General features: G+C 32.6%; 1 protein-coding gene across 2 annotated transcripts; it reads right to left on the bottom strand.

Moving 5' to 3' along the window:
* Positions 1-544: 544 nt before the first annotated feature.
* On the bottom strand, positions 545-11456 carry LOC143240274 (LDLR chaperone boca-like). 2 transcript variants are annotated; one of them, XM_076482457.1, is made up of 5 exons: positions 11351-11456; positions 9362-9515; positions 6057-6101; positions 5584-5683; positions 545-825 (listed from the first exon to the last, which is right to left on the bottom strand). In XM_076482457.1, exons 1-4 carry the CDS (start codon positions 11399-11401, stop codon positions 5643-5645), a joined length of 291 nt encoding a protein of 96 aa, XP_076338572.1. In that variant the 5' UTR covers positions 11402-11456; the 3' UTR covers positions 545-825; positions 5584-5642. The 2 variants fall into 2 exon arrangements, with proteins under 2 accessions (XP_076338572.1, XP_076338571.1); XM_076482456.1 differs by lacking the exon at positions 11351-11456 and adding an exon at positions 11012-11335.
* Between the last annotated feature and the right edge of the window lie 13089 nt (positions 11457-24545).

Below are 24545 nucleotides of genomic sequence, written 5' to 3'. Positions count from 1 at the left end.
ATATATATACTATTGTGGAAAGTTCTATAGAATTTTCGTAAGTTCTACAACATTCTAGAAAATTCTTGTAAGTTCGAGAAACTTCCTATCAGCTATTCAGCACTAAAAATTTGAATCTACCTAGAATGTTTTGGAAAATGGGTAAATTTGAAAATTTCATTACCCAGGTCACAAAAGCAAAGTTTGAAGAGAAAAATAGGTCTTTTCCATTTACTTTAGGCATAAGCAATTGGGAAATTACACTTTCCACCCAGGAAAAAGAAAAAGTAAACATTTTGTTACATAGTGTAATATATGATCAATAAAATGTTGGGAAATTAAGAAATTATATGCAAATATAGCTTTAATAAAATACTTAAAGCTGATTTAAAATATAGTCAATTTTTTACTTGTTTATTAAATGTTTACAGAAGAAATTTATGGTAAAAAAAGACACCTATGATGGTAACTTAAAATATATTTTAAAAATAATTTTCCTTGTAGATCTGTTTTTGACCACTAAAAAATAAAAACAGTAAACTGAAAGTTTGCTAATAATTTTATATTTCCTGGTCAAAATGTAAATTTTTAAATACAGTGAAAAATGAAGGTACATGTATCTGTACTTTGTAAATCTGTACATACTAGCTCATGATCTTAAAGAAACGCAGTGAAATTTGTTCTTCTTCTTTACATATTTAGTGTAAACAAACACGTGCAAATTCAAAGTTCATTACTATGTGGTTTATTACTTTTTACATTGATAGAGCTGCTCTTTTTTTGCAAGTTGGATTCTTTTGATGATTTTGAAGCATCAGACGAGTTGTTATTGGTTTCTTCTTTTGCCTTATATATAAAAGAAAAAATATATGAGTAATAGGGAACTAAGTTGTCTTTCTTGTAAATGATTATCAGACAAATTTATAAACTGAAAACTAGCAGAAAATTTTAAATTCTTCTATATCATGTTATAATTTTTTTCACAGAGAAACAAATACTAACAAATTCAACTGACCTGTAAAAAATTAATTTGTTTTTGTTGTTAAACATTCTAAAGGTGTGAGTAAGGACTGAGCTTGTATTTTAACTTCTATTTTAATAGTGGTAAAACCAAATAATTGTGTGTGTTAGGTTTTGTAAAACATATTTAAACAGAAACATGTCTATTACAAGAACAAGGGGACTTAGAATTATTATTTTTTATCGAAATTTATACTAAAACATTTATCATAAACCACAAAAACAAAGCTGATAACCATTTACACACTTTCGTAGAAATATTACATAATACATTTTTTGGAATACTGTGGCAAAGAAAGTATAATGAAACATACAAGTGGAGATTTAGATTATACCAAGAATACAACAATTATTGTTGGTATAAGTCTAAAAGTAATGTAATTTAGAAATATCTAAACATCAAAATAAATATAAAAAGCTACATTGTAGTGAGTACAACAGAATATGTAAGAAAAACAAGTAAAACTGTGTAATTAGTTTCAGAAAGTTATAAAATACTTAAAAAATGTGTATACAAGTTTCATATTGTTAATGTTGATATACATCCACTACTTCAAAACTTAGATAAAAACTAAACTGTGAATATCACTAACATTACTAATCAGGTCATTGAAACTCTTAAAAGCCAAATAAATGAGCTATTAAAAACTGTATTGCAACTTTAAAATGAATTTATCCATCACACGACCTGTCATTCTGAAATAAAGAAAACAGCTGAAAGGAGACAGTACCAGCAAATTTCCTGTAAGGAAAAGCACGTGAGATAATAGGAATCAACCAAGGCCTTAATGTTATCTAAATATGAATGAACACAGTATCACTGTATCAAAAAGGCCTATTTAGTTAGGTGGAGAACAGGTGAAGAACTCTTCTGTTTATGACTATACCAGCTTTCTTTACTAGAAGGTCTGTTGACCTCTATGGATTTTGTCCTGAGCTTAGTGGGCGGACATCCATCAGTTGAAGTAGATTCTAGTGAGTGTTGATGTGAACAAATAATCATTCTGCATCTTGCAGCTGAAGAAGATGGACTTGGGCCATGAATGGAAGTTACAGTTGGGACAGTTATCTACAGAGAGAAAAATATTCTTCATGTGGTATGAAAAAAAGACTCTGATGGAGGCATGAAAAGATCCACCTGCACACCTACTGTAGCAGTGGAACATAGTGCAACAGCATGTGTCTGAGATACAGCAGGGAACAGTAACTTCTAAGCCTTGGGGTACAAAATATTATTGACAGTTTAAGTGTTTTATCTCTTTCTCTTCTACTCACTTATAACAAAAACAAAGAAAGAGGGATGGGAAACATTACAGTTAACACAATGTGGGTTCAGTTGACATTTCTAGGAGTCATGGTCTTTGCCACCACATTGAGCACATGTCACAGAACCAAGACAAGATGCTTTTGAATGACTGAATTGCTGACACTGAAACCATCAGGGTTAGCAATAAATGGCAATACCTTACAATGAAGATAATCTGCAGATGTAAACAACAAAATGAGAACCTTGTTAACCAACATAATCCCATCTTTATGAGTGAAGATACACTGCATTGCAGAAACTCCTTGACAGGTGAAACTAACAAGAATCTCTAACTGAGGTATGTTTTACAAAACCCTCTCAACAATTCTCATGAGCAATTTAAAGTAGAATGAGGAATAACCTCAATAGATATATCCCCCATGGCCTTTGAATAAGGGAGAAGTTCAATGTGTTTTGATGTACATGTATCCACCAAGATATCCCCAGACTATAGCATTTTCACCAACTTTGGAGAGCCAGCAAGCCCTTCGAATCTCTTCTGAATAAAAAAAGGAGATATCTGTCCTAAAGGTTTTTCTAACCTGGAATGCAAAACCAAGAAACAAGTTACAGAATCAAGATGAGATAAAGAATGCTGATCAGTCTTCAAGACTTGGTCATTTACAAATAAGCTGAATTTTTACTATTTTATGTTTTGTATAGAGAGATCCATAATAAAAAGATATTGATCCAATGCCCTCTGAACACACTTACTATAGCCCCAAGAGAGGACACTATAATACCAAACAAGGGCATTACAGCAACTCTAGGGCTTTGTGAGCACTACACCCATGGTGGATGGTAACATGAACAAAACAATTATGAGAGTCAGTGCTATGGGTATGTTAATTCTTGAAGTTGGAAGATGTGACAGTACTTGAAATATAGATGTACAATGAGTTAGGACAATATATAGCCATGACTGTTTACAATGCTTAGGTGTATAACTATGCCATTCTTAAGTAAAACATCAATGATGTCTAGTCATCAGAATGCTTTGTTTAACTAAAATACCATCTATATGAGATTAAAACCTCAGGTAACTGAGGCAAAACTGCCTACAATTACAAATATTACAAGTAATAATATAAACAGTCATATATACTTTGTGTTTTTTAACTATGTAATTAATTATGTAAATACAACATTATACTATTCTGTATTTATTTGTGTGTTAAAATGAAAGCATAAGATACTATAGGCATTTTAAAAATTAACACAACATATTTAAGATTTATTATTATTGATTGCAATGTTAGAAACCTCAGAGAAATAATATTTTCTTTAGGGTTAATACTTCATGAATCTGATAATGTTAAGATCCTGAGGCCTAGAATATCCTGTTAAACAAGTATTGATTTCTTCATTTATGCAGTAAAAGGACTTTTTAGGTTCTTTTAAGTTACCAAGTGATCAATTTTCATTCAGTGCTGCATTTATTTAATATGAGTGGTGGAAAAACTAAAACAACTGTCAAAGATAAAACATGGAGAAGATCCAGGGATCAGTTCACAACTTATACATTATTTCCTGGTTAATAATGGACTATGTAATAAAAAAATTGGGTTCATTATAAAATAAATACATTTCTTTGATTACATTTATATACATTTCTTTTTAAAAAGTGTGATAATATATGATAGAAACTTAAGTCTTATTAAAGTTAGATTTTTTTGCAGTATGAAAATTTCCTAAAATTAAAAATTACTTTAATATCTAACTTGATGGGTATGATGATGGAGATAACTTTATGCATTTATATGATGAGCTACATATTTCAGTCTACCTTGGAAGTGAATGTATCATTCACAGCAAAACAGTAATATCCAATTAAAGAAAAAATACAAAATACAAAAATGTTAAAGTAAATCTTATTCATTCCTGCATGTGCAGATTCTTGTCCAATTTCTTTTTTTGTTGCAGTTAGCTATTGCATAATAGCCGTCAAGATACTACTTTGTCTTATGTTGGCTCTGCCATGTGCTTCAAAAGTTGATCAAAGCTAAATAAGTTCTTTTGATACTGTGCTTACAGCAACTAACTTGTGTATGTAGAAACAGTAACTTAATGATACAAATGCTTAATTTCTGATTAGTTACATGCCATTACAAACTCTTGAAAACAATTTATAGAACTTCAGGTTAATATTTTACATTTTTATCAAGAAAGTGTTTTGCTCAATAACCGATTTTATCACTTAAATAATACTTAAAGTATCCCAAACCCTACTTGAAGTATTATTTGCAGGCAATACTACACCATTATGAATAAAATATAAGTTTACAGTATGCTTCATAACTTCTGATTGCAGCTTTTTTATATCTCTTGTAGCTCTTAATATAAATGCATAAAAGTTTTGCCATCTTTATATCCATCAAGTTAGACATCAAAACAATTTTAATTGTATTGCAACAGATAAACAGCATCTTAGACCTACAATTCATCCAAAATTAATGGTCAAAGGACCTCTAGATCAATAACATATCTCAGGCTACACAGGAAAGACTGAAAGCAGCCAGAAAAATACTAAAGGCTACTTGCAGGAAGAACTTTGAGAGACATGCATATACCATAAAATGTAAGGACAGCAATGGACATATTGGTTTATATAAGCTGTCCTATTCACTAAACTTTACATGCTCAAAGTCAGACTCTATCATTAAAATATTTATCTAGCTTTCTCTTAAACTTATTGCATCCACCACATCTGAAGATAACTATTCTAAAGGACAACTACCCTGGTAGAGAAATAAATGTTTTAGCTGAAGATTACTTCTTCCATTATAAAATTTATGTATCCCATATTCCTACTATTTTTGCTATTAAATATAAAAGAGATGCATTTATACAACCAACTCATTTACAAATCTTTAAAAACTTCAATCAGGTTCCATTAACTCTTCTTTGGTCAAGAGAAAACAGTTTCAGGAATCTTTTCCTGTACTCATACAACTTTTCTAGATGTTTTTTCATTACCTCTCCTCTAACTTCTTTATGAGAATTCAATGTCTTTCCTAAGGTAAGAACCTCAAGATTGAAGGCAGTGTTTTAAATGTGGATTAACCATTGGCTTTATCAAATGAAATTATAAGCTCTTTAGACTTGTATTCAATAGTTCTGTTGATAAAGCCTTATTTGTTCTGCTACTAGCAACAGCATATCATTTGGATGGCTTATAAAATATGATCAACCAGAAAAAAGTCCCCTTCTTTCGTAACAGGGTTATTTCTATCAAAATTAAACTTTTAATTAAAATTATGATAATCCATATGCTTTACCTTGCATTTATTAGAGTTCAAATCCATCTGCTATTTGTTTGCTCAACTCTCCAAATAATCTAAATCCACTTGTAAAGCAGCAGTTTCTTCCTCTGTAAAACTGTCAGCAAAGGTTAGTGTTTTATTGATTATTCCTTCATCTATGGCAATGATGTAAATCCAAAAGAGAAAGATCCTACCTTGAGGCCTGAGGTACCCCATCTGTGATAAATACAGTTTGCCTGGACTCCATTTTTAACAGCTCCTCCAACAATCCAAACACTTTCTATGAAATGAACCAACTTATCTCCCAACTGACATTAATGAACAAAAGTTGGAAAATAGCTGAATAAAATTGTATTGCCACCTAAAATGTTAGTACTTAACACTGTAGTCAAATCTTTTTTGAATTGTTTGGAAATACTAACTACACAAAGACTAGAAAGACATGTTAAATTCCATTATGCTCTGAAAGAAAGAAAAAAAAAACTTACTGAAATTTATTTCCAGTCTCTCTGATTTGTGATGTCTTGCAAAACCTGTTGAAAAATGCATTTAGATATAAAAATAGAATAACTTATATGAAATAAAAATATTTCACACTGATCATGCTATTTAGTGTAACAAATGAAATTATCTCTTTGTGTCATAGCCTGACTGTTACTGTTGATTACATGTAAAGTTGGAAGAAAACTGGTATGTTCTTTAGATGGATTTTTAAATGAAAGACATTAAAAAAAGAAAAAATAGCATTGTGCAAAGAAAACTTTTGCAAAAGGCAACAGCAAAACATATCATCAGAAGTTACAACTCATGAATGAAATACATTTAACCAAGTATTGGATTGTAAACCACACAGAAAATTATTTATTGCAGATTTAATGCAGGAACACACATTCTCTCTATTTTTTGAGAGCTAACCAATACATATTAAATTATGACACCATTCAAAATGTCCACATGACCTAAGAAAATATTTTGAATACAGTATGACAAATGTAAAACAACCATTAATGCTAACAAGTTCTGTCAAACAACATAAAATTGAAATATACAAAATTTACATTGGAATATTTAATGTTGTATAACATATTAAGTGCTAAAAACTAATATAAAAATCCAATATTGAAATAATGGAACAATACACAGAGGTTAAGCACATTATCTTAAAACAAATTTTGAAGCCTCACTGTTTCCATTACTGATGCAATTGATGACCATGCATCATGACTGTAGTGCAGTTTCCATTGCAAAAGCTCCATCATAATGCAGTCATGTTCAAAACATACCACTCTTTCCTGCACCTTTCTATAATCTAATTTATAAGGACCATAAATGGACCCAGCAACTTGAGAGGTATACCTTTGTTGGCAATGATGAACAGATAATATCACATACATATGACTTGTGTTGCATTTGTTGAGATTCTTTTTAAACATTTGGCAAAGGCTTGAATGAGTAAGAAAGAAAACTATTATAAATTTACAATGTTGACAAACTTATATAATCATACTGCATACTGCTACCTTGAACATGTGGATGGATTTTGCTACTGATTTTTCCTTTCTGGATTGTTAGCTGTTATAAGATACTGCACTTTTCCGTAGCTGAGGTATGACTTATTGCAAATTTATTTCTGGATGGTCTTGGTTCACCAAGTAAATTCATATTTCTTTGTTCTCCAAAGCCATTGAATACAAGAGATATCCCATTCTTGGAAATTATAAATCTCCAATTTCAACAAATCTTAATGATCTGAATATATTGTATCAAAAAGAGCCATTATATAACATTCTCAAAATTGATCAATGTTTGGTTGCATAAACAACCTATGAAATGGAAATAAGTCAAAATGTAGTTCCACTGTATGCCATTCCACTATGATTTTATATTGGCTGTAGCTATCACATGACTTGCTGATTTGCATATTCAAAATTCCAAATTAATGTCTCAACCCTCAGTGTTCCATATAAACATTATTAAATTAAAACTGACATAATAAGAATAGTATGACTTCAGCACTAAAAGTCTTAAACCAAGTTATTAGATAAATTACAATAACCAGACAAAAAGAAAAACAAATCTAATAAAAATAGCAAGTAACATATCATACAAAAAAACGTTAATAAATGGTGGTAGCTGTTAAAAAAGAAAAAGAAAAGACAAACATTTTAATGTTATACACACATACTACTGAATAATGCATGTATCTGTGTGTCACTAACTACAAGTAAATATATCAGTCAATGATTTGTTTGTTACATTTATAACTAAATGGCTTAATTAAAAAGAATTTTTTAAATGGCATTATTTCATATTTTTATGTTTGCTTATGATATTTATATAATATAAAAAAACATTACTATATTAAGTACCTTATGCTACAGATGTATAAAAACTACTACAAATATAATTGTAGGATCTAGTTTTAAAATATGCAAAAAAACAAAAAATGCAATTTAAATCAATTGGAACATCATGCAAATACAAAGTCAGTAATGTAGGGATTTGATTTTCATTGTAAAGTTGCAATAAGCATCTTCTATGTGATCATTAGCTGATCAAGTGATATGTCCACTTTCATCCCTGTCATGTGTGGCTCCTTTTTATCAAGTTCAGTAGCAAGCCTTACATAGTTGTTTTTTTTTAATCTATCAATAAATGTTTCTCCTGATACTTAAATTAATTAGTTTTTTTTAAATAAGATAGTCTATGTGGATTACCACAATATAGTATGTATTTTAAAGCTTCATAAACTTTTAAACATGCTGTTAGTATAAATATGCTTTGTATTCACTATGAGGAAAACCTATATAATTGACAGATAAAGAAAACATGCCACTGGTCACTAGTCAGTTCTTCAAATTATATAACCACCCACAGCAGATTTCATAAATATGTTGCTTACTTTTCATGACGATATATGTCCAGCTTTTATCTTTTTGGTTGTGTTCAGGGTTACTGATGAGTAGTATAATCCAATAACAAATGGTAATCAAAGTGTAGACTGGACCAGACCTCCCTTGAACTTATACTTTGAGATTAAACCATTTTATGAATACTAAGTGTATTTATTACTTCATAACTTTTGCACAGAATAAAGTTAGTTAGTCTAAGACCTGAATACCATTTTGCTCTATCAAATGCTAGGTCAGTTGATGAAAGATGAAGAATAAAAATGAAAATTGACAAATAGCTACAACATAAATTTAACCTTAGGATGCTCTGGATAGCTGAAAAGTTGCATATAATTAAGAGATAAAGCAACTATGCCAGGTAGTTCTTCATATATAGATTCTGATGTCCAGTAGAGAAGAAAATCCAGGTGACTGTTGTATCACCTTAATACTGGTGTCCATGCCATCTCAACATGAGTGTTAGGGCACTCTCCCATTCTTTTATCTTATATATATATATATTGATCTGTGAAAGGTGTTCAATACTTGATATTGACTTGAAAATAAAACAGAATAACAATGTCAAAAGAGGGGAGTGTGTGAAACATTTTCACCTACATAATGTTTTCAGTTTGAGGTTCATGTAATGTAGTTAATTTACCTATTTTACTGTTTAACATAAAGTATGTCTATAATATGTCACACATATCTAGTAATACATTATGTTACATAAATAAGTAAAATATAATTAATGGTAAGCACATTAATTTGTCAAAAGCAAATAAATGTATGGAGTGTTTGGATTATTTGTCAAAAATTTTTCTGTTAGATGAGAACTGTTGACATTGTGAATAAAAAAGTAATATGGTAAAAAATTGGAAGCTTTGTTTATTAAAACCTACCTAAAACAGAATCAAATATCATTAGAGTCTGACCCTTTTTGGACATTTTAAAAAGATTTTCAGGGTTTGAGGTATCCAGGTTGCTTAAGTCAATTTTTGGTGATGGTCGCAAGTGCTCTGGTAACTCATCTTCTTCTAAAGGTTCTTCATCTTCCTAGATAAAATGATGATTAACTAACAAATCAAAATTAAATCATAAAAAATACTGATTATTCCTCTGTTTGAGTAGCAAAATGATTTCATGTTATAGAAAGAACAAAAGATGGTTAGTAGTACTTAAGATATTAATTTATGCTTCATGTAAGTAGATAAGTGACACATAAATAGCATAACTTAAGTAACTTTAATTAGAATGCTATCTTATTACAAATAGATGCAACATTCATATAGACTATCTATAATTTTAAACACTACTAGCACAACTTATAGTACCAAATAATAGTATAATGCAAAATATCTGATGAAAATTCTGAAGCTGAATAAGACAATCTAAAAATATTACAAACAGTATTTGTACTCTTCTGGTCTATTTGTTGAAATATGGTAAAAAAATACAGATTTTGATTAATAGTCCAAACCATTATGAAATTTATATTATAAAGGAATAAATCAAATTGAAATAAAGCTAGTACAAATATTAGTTAATTCTACTTTTCCTCCAGAAATAAATCCTTAGTTGATGAATAATGTCTCACCAATCCTTTCTTGCCAATCCAACTTAACTGAAACTTTACTACTGAGAAATATTGTTTGCAATTTTATCTTGCATTTTGTGAGAGGCCTAAAAAATTGGCAATTTTATATAACAATGTTTAGGAACAACAAGTCTATTACATCCTCTAAAGGCCTGGTATGGCCAAGTGTGTTAAGACGTGAGACTCATAATCTGAGGGTTGCGGGTTCGCATCCCTGTCGCGCCAAACATGCTCACCCTTTCAGTTGTTGGGGTGTTATAATGTGACAGTCAATCTCACTATTCATTGGTAAAAGAGTAGCTCAAGAGTTGGCAGTGGGTGGTGATGACTAGCTGCCTTCTCTCTAGTCTTACACTACTAAATTAGGGACGGCTAGCACAGATAGCCCTCGAGTAGCTTTGTGCGAAATTCAAAACAAACAAACAAAACATCCTCTAAACTAAGACTATTTAATAAGAACCTCAAAGTCTGCCCTTATTATGCTTATAGCTATCAGACTTTCTCTTAAACTCACTTCAGTTTATTGTTTCCACAACATCTGAAGGCAACCTATTCCAAAAGCCAGCCACACTGTTAGAAAAGTAAAATTATCTTAGCTGAAGATGACTCCTACTCTGCCAAAATTTATATTTGTGTCCTTTAGTCCTACCATAATTCACTATTAAGTATGAAAAAAGACGATATATTAACACTATCAATTTTCTTTTCAGTCTTAAGCACCTCAGTTAGATCCCTTTTATTTCTTCTCATTTCAATAGAAATAATTCAAGAGATTTCATCTTCTCCTTGTATGGCAATTCCTCCCTCCCAGGCACCATTTCAGTCACCCTCATCTGAACTCTTTTTAACATTTCAATGTTATTCCTTAGGTAAAGAGCCCAAGACTGAGCATAATACTCCAGATGTAGCCTAACCAGTAACCTATGCAATGAAACTACAATTTATTTAGACTCACGTTTAATATTTCTGTAGATAAAACTAAAATCGTATTTGTGCTACTATTACCAACAGCATCCTGCCTGAATGGCGTAAGAGACTGATCAACCACTATGCAAAGTTCTTTTTCCTTCATAGCATTGTTAATGTTATTTCCACAAAATTTATGACTGTATTTATAAATTAAATTATGATAACCCACATGCATTATCTGGATTTATCATAATTAAAGCCCATATGCCATTCAAATTCCCAACTCAGTAAATAATCTAAATCTTTCGTCTTCACACCCAGAAACACCCAAAACCTTAATATTAGTTGAAAATTTCGATAACGTGTTGACTATTCCTTCACCTACGTTAATGTAAATCAAAAAGAGCAACGGTCCTAAGAATGTGCCCTGCAGCATCCAATTTGTGACATTAATCAAGTTTGACTGAACTCCTTTTATAACAATCCTTTCATTTCCCCCACCCAACCATTCTTCTATTCAATTAGTTATTCTACTTTTAGAAATAAACTTTTTCACAAGCTTTTTATGTGGCATCTTGTCAATACTTTCTGAAAATCCAGTGCCTGGTAAAATATCACCAGTCACTGTCCAAACCAAAATTATTTTTCGTTGTCATGGGAAGTTTCGAGAGTACCATCCTTCCTGGGATGCTCCATCTGTTTTCATGACATCAAGAATGGCCTTACTCATGTTAGGGAAATAAAAATTGTTTCAAGTGTGCCTAGTAGTTTTTGACTGTTTTTGGTTACTTTTATCTTCTTTGTGTTACGTATTATAATTTATCCTGGACTAGTCGCCGATTTATTACGTTACATATTACAATTTGAAATAGCCTGAAATTTTAATTTTAATTTAGTAGTTAATTGAATGTCAATATGTATTAAATTTACGATATTTCATAAAAAGATCAATACACACAATTTTCTTTCTTAACACAATTATTATTTAATATACAAACAACATACAATTTATAATAACAGTTATTACAAGTAATAATTTATAAATAAAAGTTTTACAAACTTACAAACAATACTGAGTCTGATCTGGAAATGAATATTTTATTGACGGTTCACGGAGAGCGAATTAATTTTATGTTGCTACACAGGTTCACTTCCCTTGTTCGGAAAAGCTAGCTATCTCTATTCTTTGTTGGCCTCTCTCAGTTTATAAGCTAACTTTTCATGGTAGAAATACTAACCTCCGAAGTTAATTATCTGAACTTTAACGGTTTATATTGTTCGAAATTTATAAACGTTTCTGGTCAAATATCTGTAATTTTTTCGATTAGTTTGTAGCAATTTCTTCCCAATCGCATCATTATAGCAGACGTAATTTTTTTCTGATCTACACTGGATAGTGGATTCCAAGTCATTCAAATAGCTGGCATCTAGATGACATTCATCAATGGTACACCACACCATGACGTATGCGACTATAAGTAATCGTATCTTGTCTTGCTTGGGCCGTCGAAAGTATAGAAGAGATGCTTTGATGACTTACATTTGACAATTTACAGATCTTTTAACTTGCTAAATGAGGCTTAGAGTCCAGTTTGTCACCAGTTTAACTTTTTTAGACTTTAGAACTTTGAGGGAACTAATACTATCACCAAATTCGTCCATTGTTAATGAGTTCTACAAGCATATAGGACAATCTATCTAACTAGATACTATTCTGGGATCAGTCAGACCATCTTAGTCTGAAATAATATTTAAGCATTTGGAACAATGTTCAACATACTGTGCCAACAACTGGTGGTTTATCATCTGTAAATGTTATACGCCTGTAAGAAACAAGAATACACATTTAATATAATTTTAATTTGCGACATAAACAGATAATAATCATTATCAACTAACTCAAACCTGTATTTATGAAAGACACTTAATATTAAATTTCTTTTTTATAAAATAAAAAATAGCAGAGAACACATGAATGGTTTTTGTTAAACTATATTTAAGGTCACATCTAATGGTCTAATTGTATACGCGTATACATTAATTTATAGATAAAATATAATATAATCAGCCAGTCCACATTGACAAGAAATACAAAACTGTAAAATGCACGGAATGAACCCACACCAAATATTTTGTGTGGTATATATGAAATAAGTATGGCCTGGCATGGCCAAGCGCGTAAGGCGTGCGACTCGTAATCCGAGGGTCGCAGATTCGCGCCCACGTCGCGCCAAACATGCTTGCCCTCACAGCCGTGGGGGCGTTATAATGTGACGCTCAATCCCACTATTCGTTGGTAAAAGAGTAGCCCAAGAAGAGTTGGCGGTGGGTGCCTTCCCTCTAGTCTTACACTACTAAATTAGGCACGGCTCGGTGCAGTGGGCTAACAACCTACTCACTTAAATACTTGTTGAAGAATCCGCAAGCGATTGCGGCCCTATGTTCCTAGATGGAATCTAATTGTGATAACTAACTAACTAACTATATGAAATAAGTGTGCCAAATGGCATGCACAAATGTCTAAAAATACGTAAATGTGAACTCCAATCTTGGTTTTTATAACATATTTGTAATCTACAAGAGGCTATTATAGTTAATCAAAAATGAATAAACACACAAAATACACCAAAGCTTCTCAGTACTGGGAGTGCAACTAACTCGTAATTTAAGGCTTTTATTGAAAATCTGCCTTCTCGCCTATATTGTCATCCATAAATAATGAATTTATGGAAGTCTCCAAAGGACTAAAAGTGCCCATTCATACATTATTTACATGTTAGAAGAAAACTACCTCGGATAGTCTGTGCTGAATATTTCTTCCCCTCAGTTTACATTCGCACAGTCATAGAATCAATTATTCAGGTACAATCTTTCGTATATGGTTTCACTAGTAGTTCTTTTTTTAGCTTTCAAGCACTTCTTCCATGGCACCCGATTCACAATTTACAGAAACAATCCAAGCACTGATAAACATAAATAAGTGTTTTCGAAAGGTGAACTTTCTTCATTAGGGATAAATTGTGAAAGATATTACAACGGTTAGTGTTAATGTAGTTTGATGATAGAAACAGCTTCTAAACCTCAACCATATTTATTGTATCTAAGCCGGTCTGACGTGCCTTAGTAACAGGCAAAATTGCAATTGTTTTCACACCATTTTGTTACGATGGTATTATGTTAGCACTTCGCTTTCTCTTCTTATATCTATACGCTTTATTTAGGTCGTACTTTCTCTCTCATCAGGAATTGACTCGCTCTTACGTAAGGAAAAAAAATGGCTGTTTATTACTACAGTGAGTAGCATATAGATTTAAAACTAGGTTTTGTTTCTTTGTGGAAGCCTATTATTCTGTTCCTATGCCTCTCTCGGTTCATTCGTTCTCTATTACACCTTCTGGTATTTTTTTTTCGTAAAGTTCTGATTTACATATTATTTTCTCCAACGCACGATAAACTGGTCCCTTTCTTCTTAATGTTGCAGCTGTTTTCTGTATTGGATCATAACATATCGTAACCATTGGAGTCTTGTTGTCTCAGTGAGAGTTAGATAAAAAAAAGGTGTCCGTTCTTCTCGCTTCAATAATTTTCTAATGACTTATAGTACTGTAATTTCCCGACTCATTAGGGACTTACCAAACGTTGGCTACTCTTTCTTCTTTTTAAACTTCAATAAATGTTTTTCATAACTTCATAAGAAGGTAAAGGCCTCGTTGGTACTAATTATAGCAGCATTTGTATGGATGACATATTGTTATACATTCTTCTTTACTTTCAATTCTAAGTTCTTGGAATTATAATATACATATTATAGAGTTTTAACACACAGTATAATTTAAACTTATCCGGAGACTGTCTTGAACTTATACTTTTGTTGTCAACTCATTTCTAGTTGAGAATGTTAGTGTCTCTAACTTTTAAAATGATGCTTGCCATTTTTAAGTTTGTTTGTTTGTTTTGAGTTTCGCGCAAATCTACACGAGGGCTATTTGCGCTAGTCATCCTTAATTTAGCAGTGTAAGACTAGAAGGAATACAGCTAGTCGTCACTACCCATCGCCAACTCTTGGGGTACTCTTTCACCAACGAATTAGGATTGACTGTCACATTATAACGCCCCACGGCTGAAAGAGAGAGCAAGTTTGTCGAACCCACGACCCTCAGAACATGAGTCGAATTTCTTAACTACCTGGCAATGCCGGGCCAAGAAATAAAGAAACTTATAAGTTAATGAACTCGTTTTTTTCTTTTCCGTTTAAATATTCACATTCATAGAAAATTAAACTGAAAGATATTGGTATGAAAATAATTACGTCACTGCTGATATGCCAACATTCAGAAAATTAAGCGAAACATTTATGTGAAGAAAAAAGAGAGAGTAATTAAGTTCAAAAGACTCCGATTATCAGAATACGCGGTAAGCGCAAATCAAACATACCTGTAAATAGGCTAAAGTGCATAGTTTAATCAAGGTAACACTTCGACAGGGTGAAATGTTAAATCCAACATACCTTTAAACAGGCTGAAGTGTACAGGGTAATAAAAGTGACACTTCAACAGGGTGAAAAGTTAAATCCAACATACTTGTAAACAGGCTGAAGTGTAGAGTGTAATAAATGTGACACTTCAACAGGGCGAGAAGTTAAATCCAACATACCTCTAAACAGGCTGAAGTTTAGAGTGTAATAAATGTGACACTTCAACAGGGTGAAAATTAAATCCAACATACCTCTAAACAGGCTGAAGTTTAGAGTGTGATAAAGGTGACACTTCAACAGGGTGAAAAGTTAAATCCAACATACATTTATGTCTATTAAATAAAGGTCATCAATACAGGTTATCAATGTGTATTATTAATAAAAGGATTAGATGGGACAAAAAAGATAAAAAAAAGAAATATTTCAGAAAAGATTAAAGATATAGAGAAAGTGTCATTTGCAGTTTCTTTACCCTATGACTTGCAAGATATTATCAGGTAAATACCAGTGTATAATCATGGATAAATAACAAGTTATATTTCAGTTTAGGACAGTTGTTGTGAACAGATCTTTAAGCCACACACGGGTGTCTTAGAATAGAAATAGAATAACTATTAATGGCTTGTATTTTCCTCTGGGCACACGTTTTTGTGTTTCCAGGTATAAAAGCAATATTTCATATTAGCTCTATATGTGGGCATGTGTTTATACAAAATTATTTGTTTTGTATTTAGCTCGGCCTTGATTTACAAAAATGTTTTTTTACCATTGGTTTCGAGGAAGGTTTCAAGAGTCTAGGAATTCTCGTGGTGTGATTTTTATTTAATCTTTTATGGATCACTGTTCTTTTACAATACTAAGGCAGTACGTGATCAATGTCATCCATCTTCTCAAGTAGCACGCGATTTATAAGGGATGTCGTTACGAAGCTTCTTTAATATGTCAAAGATGTCAACTCTTTGGTGTGATAAATCTTGCCTGTAAATGAAAAACGTGACGTTTGACATGTTCTTTGGACAATTAAGTGAATATATTATCCTTTACTACCAGCCTATATGGCTTTTAGAATAGCATTCTTTTCTTTCACGTGGAGTAGTAATAACTGTGTTCATTTTCACACATGACAATTGTCGAAACGAAAATTTCCTTTACAATAAAGAAGTACGCATGGTAAAAAAAAATAACTAGGAAAAGTTGTATGATACATTCAGTGCACTATTTGTTTCAGTGAACTTCGAGCTAAACATTTTTATTAAGTTGCAAACATAATATTTCAGAAAATTACTTTAAATTATGTACAGTTATTTACAAGGCTCTAAAGACGTTTCGTCACAATAAAGTACAAAACTATATACAGTGTATGATATAAAAAAAGTTTTAATTTTTCACACAATTATTCTTTAAAAGGTAAATATCGTCTTTATTAATTTGGAGATAATATTTCACATTTCTAATGCAGATAGTGTAGGTAATTTGAAGAAAACATTTTTTACACGTCTTCACAGATGTTCGTTAGATTATAACGTAATCCATGTCAGCAGAGTCTGAATGTCGACCCTGAACTAGTGCTGGTCAGAATGAGGAGAATCTGACATTTTTTTTTTTAAATTTCGTGCAAAGCTTCTCAAGGGCTATCTACGCTAGCCATCCCTAATTTACCAGTATAAGACTAGAGAGAAGGCAGCTAGTCATCACCACCTACCGCCAACTCTTGGGGTACTCTTTTACCAACGAATAGTGGGATTGATCGTAACATTATAACGCCCCCACCGCTGAAAAGGCGAGCATGTTTGGTGCGACCGAGATTTGAACACGCGACCCTCAGATTACGAGTCGAACGCCTTAACCCACCTGGCCATGCCGGGCCCTGACATTTTATACGTTCTTAGGAACTAAAAAACGTTGCTAGTGGATGCTGTTAAACTAGTTGTTTTCCCTTCTCTCTAGTCCACGAGTTCGAAATTAAGAATTGAGTAAGAAGTTAACACAGGTAGTCCCTATGGGGACATTTTCACAAATATTTGAAACGACCAAACAAAAGAGTAAGTAAAATCGATTAGCTTTGAGTGCTCTCGTCTTACTAAGCTACATTTGTATTACTACGTCGATTGAGAACAATGCAGAACGGAACGGTTCCTATTTTGTTTACAGTAATTTAGGATATTACCGAACATTTCCGAGAATTAACCTACTATTCATATATTAATACCAAAAGACTTTGAATACCTATCAGAGTAAAAGTCTGTGAGTTTCTACTACGTTTACAGAAACACCGTACCAGGCAACTCTTCGTTCGATGACTTGTATCCTCTGGTACATATATGTGATGATAGCTATAAAAGTTGAACACACGATATAGTGTTGCCTGTTTTGAAGTTTTCCAATATATTTTTTAAATAGCAAGAATTGACTTTAAATATTTTAGTTTTATTTTAAATATTAAAACATGATACTAAATTCAAGGTTTGTTTTTGAATTTCGCGCAAAGCTACTCGAGGGCTATCTGCGCTAGCCGTCCCTAATTTAGTAGTGTAAGACTAGAGGGAAGGCATCTAGTCATCACCACCCACCGCCAACTCTCGGGCTATTCCTTTACCAACGAATAGTGGGATTGATCGTCACATTATAACGCCCCCACGGCTGAAAGGGCGAGCATGTTCAGGCGACGAGGACGCTTGGCCATGCCGGGCCTAGAAAATACACATACTCCCCGGCGCGGAATCAAACCCCGGTCTCCCGCGTGGATACTCACCACTATACTACCGAGGAGAGATTCAAGAAGTACATCTATTAACTAGTCTTCGATGCGATTTTTATGCAGGAAAAGAAGAACGAAAGAGAAACACACATGTGTATACAATAGTATAGTATTATTTATATTTTGTAAGAGTTCCACAAGCTTTATAAGTCACTCATAATACACATGCGATTCAACAAACCTGCATATTTTTATATTACGTAGAATTTAAAATCTAATGAATTAATTTCGTGTTAACTTACTAGTGTTCTAAAATTATTATCACATAAGCTACTAAAGATGTCAGTTTTATAGCGACGTTTTCCCATCAAAAGTCATACTTTTGAAGCGAAACTTGTGTTTATGATACCACAAAATACTCCCTGCAATTTAATCTGTGAGTACGTTATTAGAGTCAGTCAATTTCTTAGTGCGTATATTGGTCGGTAGGTTACTGTTGGCTGGATACTTTCCTTCTTTTCAGTAATTCAGAATTATGGAAGTTGGTAGATAGCTTTAGTATCTTTATTTTAAAAGGAAAATACAAATGCATTTAAACTTGTAATTATAACTTAATTAATAAACCATATATGCAGAAGATGAACCAAAAGTAATTTGCTCCAGATTAGTTTATACTAACGCTTTTAACTTCTATGTACTTTAAATTAACAGATTAATGACTAATGAGTTTAGTAGTTGTAAATCAAATGCTTGAGCGTGAGGCAAAGAAGTTTTATATCGTATTTTATTTTGCTGCCGTGGTGTGAAAATACGTATATGTTTTAACGTTACTTTAAAATATATCCTAGTGTTAAAGTGACAGCAAAAATTCGAGTTAAGTTTGAATGTTAATAAAAATTCCATGTTAAATAAGACCAGTATTTAAACCATGAGTTCAAAGAATTCCTACTACTCCGGAGGTCAAGGTCTGTATTAAAATACAAATTTACATTAGAGTAGTCCATTAAAGGTGAATGTTAATACGATTTTTCCATTGTCTGCAATAAAAAAAAATTCTGTCAAAACTTACTTATGTTTAGTTACACGCAAAGTCTAACGTGCTTAAGTTTAAAATGAGAAGTTTGTTAATATTTAAAACTTGGAAGTCTGCAGACATCTAAAGCTCTCGCGGCAGATCTGGTCTTGTATATAGGAAAACACTTAATCCATGTGAAGCTAAATTTGCTCCGAGCGAGAACGGTTCGTGAGTTTGTAGCGCATGGCTTGAAAGGGCGTGGCCGCCCGTAGCTATCATTCGATCTGCCAACGAGAAAAACAACCGTTTCTCAACTAGATTGCAAGTCATATTTCTTGCATGAGAACACAGATAACAGGATATTACGAAAATATTACAGTATGTTTAAGCGAAAAACGATGTTGAGTAACTTATTTCAAACGTCTCACTGGAACAGACAACGATGAAAGATACAATATTTAGTTTTATTTTTTACGCATTAATTTAAGAAATACAAACTACATCGTTTTGATTTTACGTAATTTTAAACGAGTGTGTGTTTCCTTATAGCAAAGCTACATCGGGCTATCTGCTGAGTCCTTTGTTTGTTTGTTTGTTTTTTGCACAAAGCTACTCGAGGGCTATCTGTGCTAGCCGTCCCTAATTTAGCAGTGTAAGACTAGAGGGAAGGCAGCTAGTCATCACCACCCACCGCCAACTCTTGGGCTACTCTTTTACCAACGAATAGTGGGATTGACCGTCACATTATACGCCCCCACGGCTGGGAGGGCGAGCATGTTTAGCGCGACGCGGGCGCGAACCCGCGACCCTCGGATTACGAGTCGCACGCCTTACGCGCTTGGCCATGCCAGGCCCCCTGCTGAGTCCACCGAGGGGAATCGAACCGCTGATTTTAGCGTTGTAAATACGTAGACTTACCGCTGTACTAGTGGGGGACATTTTAGACGATTAATAATATAAAGAATCGGTTGACAGCGGATTTTATAATTAAATCAAGACGTATTTTAGTCAGTTGAATGTTGTGTCATAGTTTTTAGAATTTAAACATACTGGTTCATTTGTATAGTTTTATTCTATTTCACATTATCATTTGTCCTTTGAAATTATTTATTTACGTTTTACATCACACGAATCTATGTCTCGATAGTCATCGTACTATAAGGTCGTGCCCCTTTAGATTTGTTACCATCTAGAGATACTTCGCCCCTAATTTAGTAGTGTAAAACTAGAAGAAAGGCAGCTACTCACCACCACCCACCGCCAACTCTTTGGTTACTCTTTTACCAACGAATAGTGTGATTGACCGAATTATTATCACGCCTCCACGGCTGAAAGGCGAACATGTTTGGTGTAACGGGGGTTCAAACCCGCCACCCTCAGATTATAAATCTAACGTCCTAACCACCTGGCTATGTCGAGGCTTAACTAAACTAACAATTTTGACTGGTATAGTGAAGACTGTAATAGTTAAGAAGTTTTTTAAACCAAGCAAAATTTCTTTATGTGAGATTCGTGATGCGCTCCCACAAATACCGAACCCAAATTTATATCTTCATAAGTTAGGAGACTTGCCACTGAGCTACGGGTGGCGTCTTTTTATAAGCAATCATAGATCGCTTTTGTTTCAACATTCATTGTAACAAGATAAGTGTGTTCTAATTTTAGGTATATATTCTCTACAGCTATTAGAGTTGGGCGTGATCTAGTGACAATCGAGCTTAGACTGGAAATTCGAGGGTTCGTGGTTTGCGTATCGTTGCTGAAAAAACGTATTTCGCACTCTGGAGCAGTTGGTGGATTACACAAGCAACTGTAAAATATCATTACTTGATTGAATAGAAGTAATCAAACAGTTGGTGGTGGATGTAGTTAATTAGCTACTGTCCCTCTAGTATTTTAGTGAATTAGGCATACGTATGTGCACATTACCATTTGTGTAGTTTTATTAGGAAAAAACCCGCAGATACTACGAAAAGGAAGACTACCAAATTGACACAAACAATAAATAACAAGGACGTACTTGAGAAAAAGCAAAACAAATTAAAAGCGATTTTTTCTACATTATGTTTAAATATTACACGGTCTAAAAATATTAAAAAAAACAAAACTTTCGTGTAATTTCAACCAACAGAACCTGATGAATCTTCGACCAACGATGATAACATAATAGAATTTTTAATTCTTTAGTTTATTTTGATTTTATATTCAAATTCACGATGTAGTTAGTTAGCTACTGTCCCTCTAGTATTTTAGTGAATTAGAAAGTAGTTAAGGTATGATCTGACCCCATATGACAAGTACATTTTTAGTTTGTAAAAAGTTTGATTTTGAAGGTTCTGGAAGCAATGTGCACACTTCCATCTTCTAATTCTACAAGTTTAATTGTTCTTTAGCCAGTTGAAGGAAACATATCAAATTCCAAAAGTACACCATTGTGTGCCTAAGGTATCGTTCAGGTGAAGAAAAAAATTATAATGAATTTATCACTGTAAGTCCTTTTGATAAAAATGCAGTGTGTATAATTACTTATAAGCTGTTCATTACCATTAGCAGTAATAATATTGTCCGAAGTTGAATACAATTACTTATATTTTTCGTTCGGCAACTTGAGAAACGTACATTTTATTTTTGATTAAAATGTGGTTGAAAACTAAGAGGAAAACTTCAAAACTGAAGAGCACTAGAGACTTCGGAACCAGGAGCGCAAGTATAAATACAACTGATAGAAACTTTTAGTAACATAATCTTATGATATTTTTTTCTTCTGACCATGTGTGATTATACGATGTAGTGTAGTTACAGATGTTGCCTTATTATATTAAGTTCTAAGGTTATTACTTGGCTGACTTTACTAACTTTGAATAGAATACAGAGCAGGTTTTTCTTTTTAGCTATTTTTAATATAATAGAAAATCGTAATTCGTATTGAAAGACTGGTCGATTTATAGACTTCTATTTTAATGAAGAATCTTTATATGAACCTTGTTAAAACTTTTTTCTACCTAAGGGTTTCCCGGTGGCGAAGAAAATCATTTTACGACTAGCATATAAAATCCACTAAGGAGCAAGTTATTGCGTTAAAGAAAAAGGCTTAATGATAGCTGCTGAAATACTAAAATCGTTATTCAGAACACTGGACGAGTAAACTAAAGAAACAATAACGACTTGTCTTGAGAAAATATATATTCCAGAGGGGGAAAAATTGTAAGAAAGTTATATTACAAAGAAATATTTATTTTTATTAGTAAAATATGAATGTAATAAAGCAAACAAATAAATAAACGTCTGAATGCAGAGTACTTTGTAAGATTTTTGAGGCATTCCGGTGTAAGAATTTCAAATTATTCCGGTTTTCAAGTTACCTCTGGTAATATGAAATCGTTTTCAGAGTACCGAGGGAGTAACATGAAATCGATTTTAAATTATCTCTCTTGATTTCAAATTACCCCCTCTTTTAACGCCAAAATGACAGACATAATGATTGCTTTTAATTTGTAGTGCGTGTGGAGTACGTATGTAAGTATATGATAATAGGCAAAAGTCCTATTATTTCTTTTATTAAAATTGATGATTTATATAAAATAAAAGGTATTTTAAGGGACCGTCCTTGCCAGGCACAAGGTCTACACATTGTCTTCATTCAGCATATTGTAATTTATACATATTAATTTTTTTATATTTCTTTATACGCACTGAAATAAAAATGAGTGATTGACAGTATGAGATATAAAATATGATAAATATTCGAATTTTTACATTATTATTAATGTCTTAATTTCATTTATACACAGTGAGTGCGATAAAAACGTCTAGTATCTTAACAAACCGTTTAAACGAGTCTATCGGGAAGGGGGTAGTTTGGAATCAAGGGGGGTAAAATGAAATCAGTTTCAGACTACCCCCGGGGGTAAACTGAAATCGATTTTGTCTTACCCTCCCGGTAATATGAAAATGAATTCAAATTACCAGGAGGTAACATTTACAGGGGTTAGTTTGAAATCGTTACACCGGGACTCATTAATATCATTACAAATTGTGTTTTACTGGTTATAATATTTAGGATAACTAATGTCATTACTTTTATAAAGGATTTATTATTGTTTATTTATTTTAATATCTATGCTTATTTCAGTTTGATATATGTTTAGAAATGTATGCAACTTATTAAATGTGTATTGCGAAAGTACCACGTGTTCTCTAAATTTGTAGAATATTCTCGAGCGTAAGAATCAATCGATACCCGTGGTGGGCAGAGCACAGATAGCCCATTGTGTAGCTTTGTGCTTAATTCAAAACAACAAAACAACAACAATGAATAAAAAAGTTATGTTGGCTATAGATGTATAGAAAATAAACACAAGATTTGTAAGTCAGTCTGTATCATTAATAATAGTTATTTCACAGCATTTAGTGTGAAAATAAAATTTAAATTTCTATTTATAGCTTATACTAAATAAAAACAAAGGAGAAAGCTTACAGAATTCTTACGTTTGTAAAATATAATAATAAATTGAGGCTATTAAATCAATAGTAAAACGTTTCAGACACAGATCACGGTTCGTATTCAACAGTTTAAAATAGAATAATATATACTTTACATTATAGTTCACTTTTAATCATAATATGTAAAAACCTTAAGTATGATGTTATAACACTCTGTTGAACAACAAAAATTAGTAGCGAAGAAAACTACGTGTTACACATGAAGCTAACATCTCAATAAAACAAATTCAATCAATGCTAGATTATTGTTTCTTATATCTACGAACTAAAGGTAACCGTTACGCTTCCTCATAATTCTCTAACTTGCAACACATTGGCTGCTTGAAATAGAAAAACATTAGTTTGAATTTGAGCTGATAACACCAGAAGTTAGAAAAATGATAATTTACCTTAATTATCCTTGTAATATTATGATATTACAATAAGTAATTTGTACAAGCATGAAAATTTACAAATAAAATTATATTATGTTTAGGAATATCTAATGGATTTACTGCTGTACGTTTACTTTAGTACCTACACTTGTTTCTGCATTTTTTCTCTTTTGCATTTGACGTATATTCTTTATTGGGTATTGCACAAGTCCCACCTATTCTCGAAATTTGTAGAACTTTGGTGAATGTTTTATAGTCTCGCGCGATTGATATATAAAAATCGACGCGCCGAGGGACAAAGGTTTTTTGTTGTTGTTTTTTTTAGAATTTCGCACAAAGCTACTCGAGGGCTATCTGTGCTAGCCGTCCCTAATTTAGCAGTGTAAGACTAGAGGGAAGGCAGCTAGTCCTCACCACCCACCGCCAACTCTTGGGCTACTCTTTTACCAACGAATAGTGGGATTGATCGTACATTATAACGTCCCGACGGCTCGGAGGGCGAGCATGTTTGGCGCG

The sequence above is a fragment of the Tachypleus tridentatus genome, chromosome 13 (assembly GCF_004210375.1).
Source record: "Tachypleus tridentatus isolate NWPU-2018 chromosome 13, ASM421037v1, whole genome shotgun sequence".
NCBI lineage: Eukaryota > Metazoa > Arthropoda > Merostomata > Xiphosura > Limulidae > Tachypleus > Tachypleus tridentatus.
Note: the sequence above shows the minus strand (reverse complement) of the source record. Positions and strands in the feature narration are given on the sequence as shown.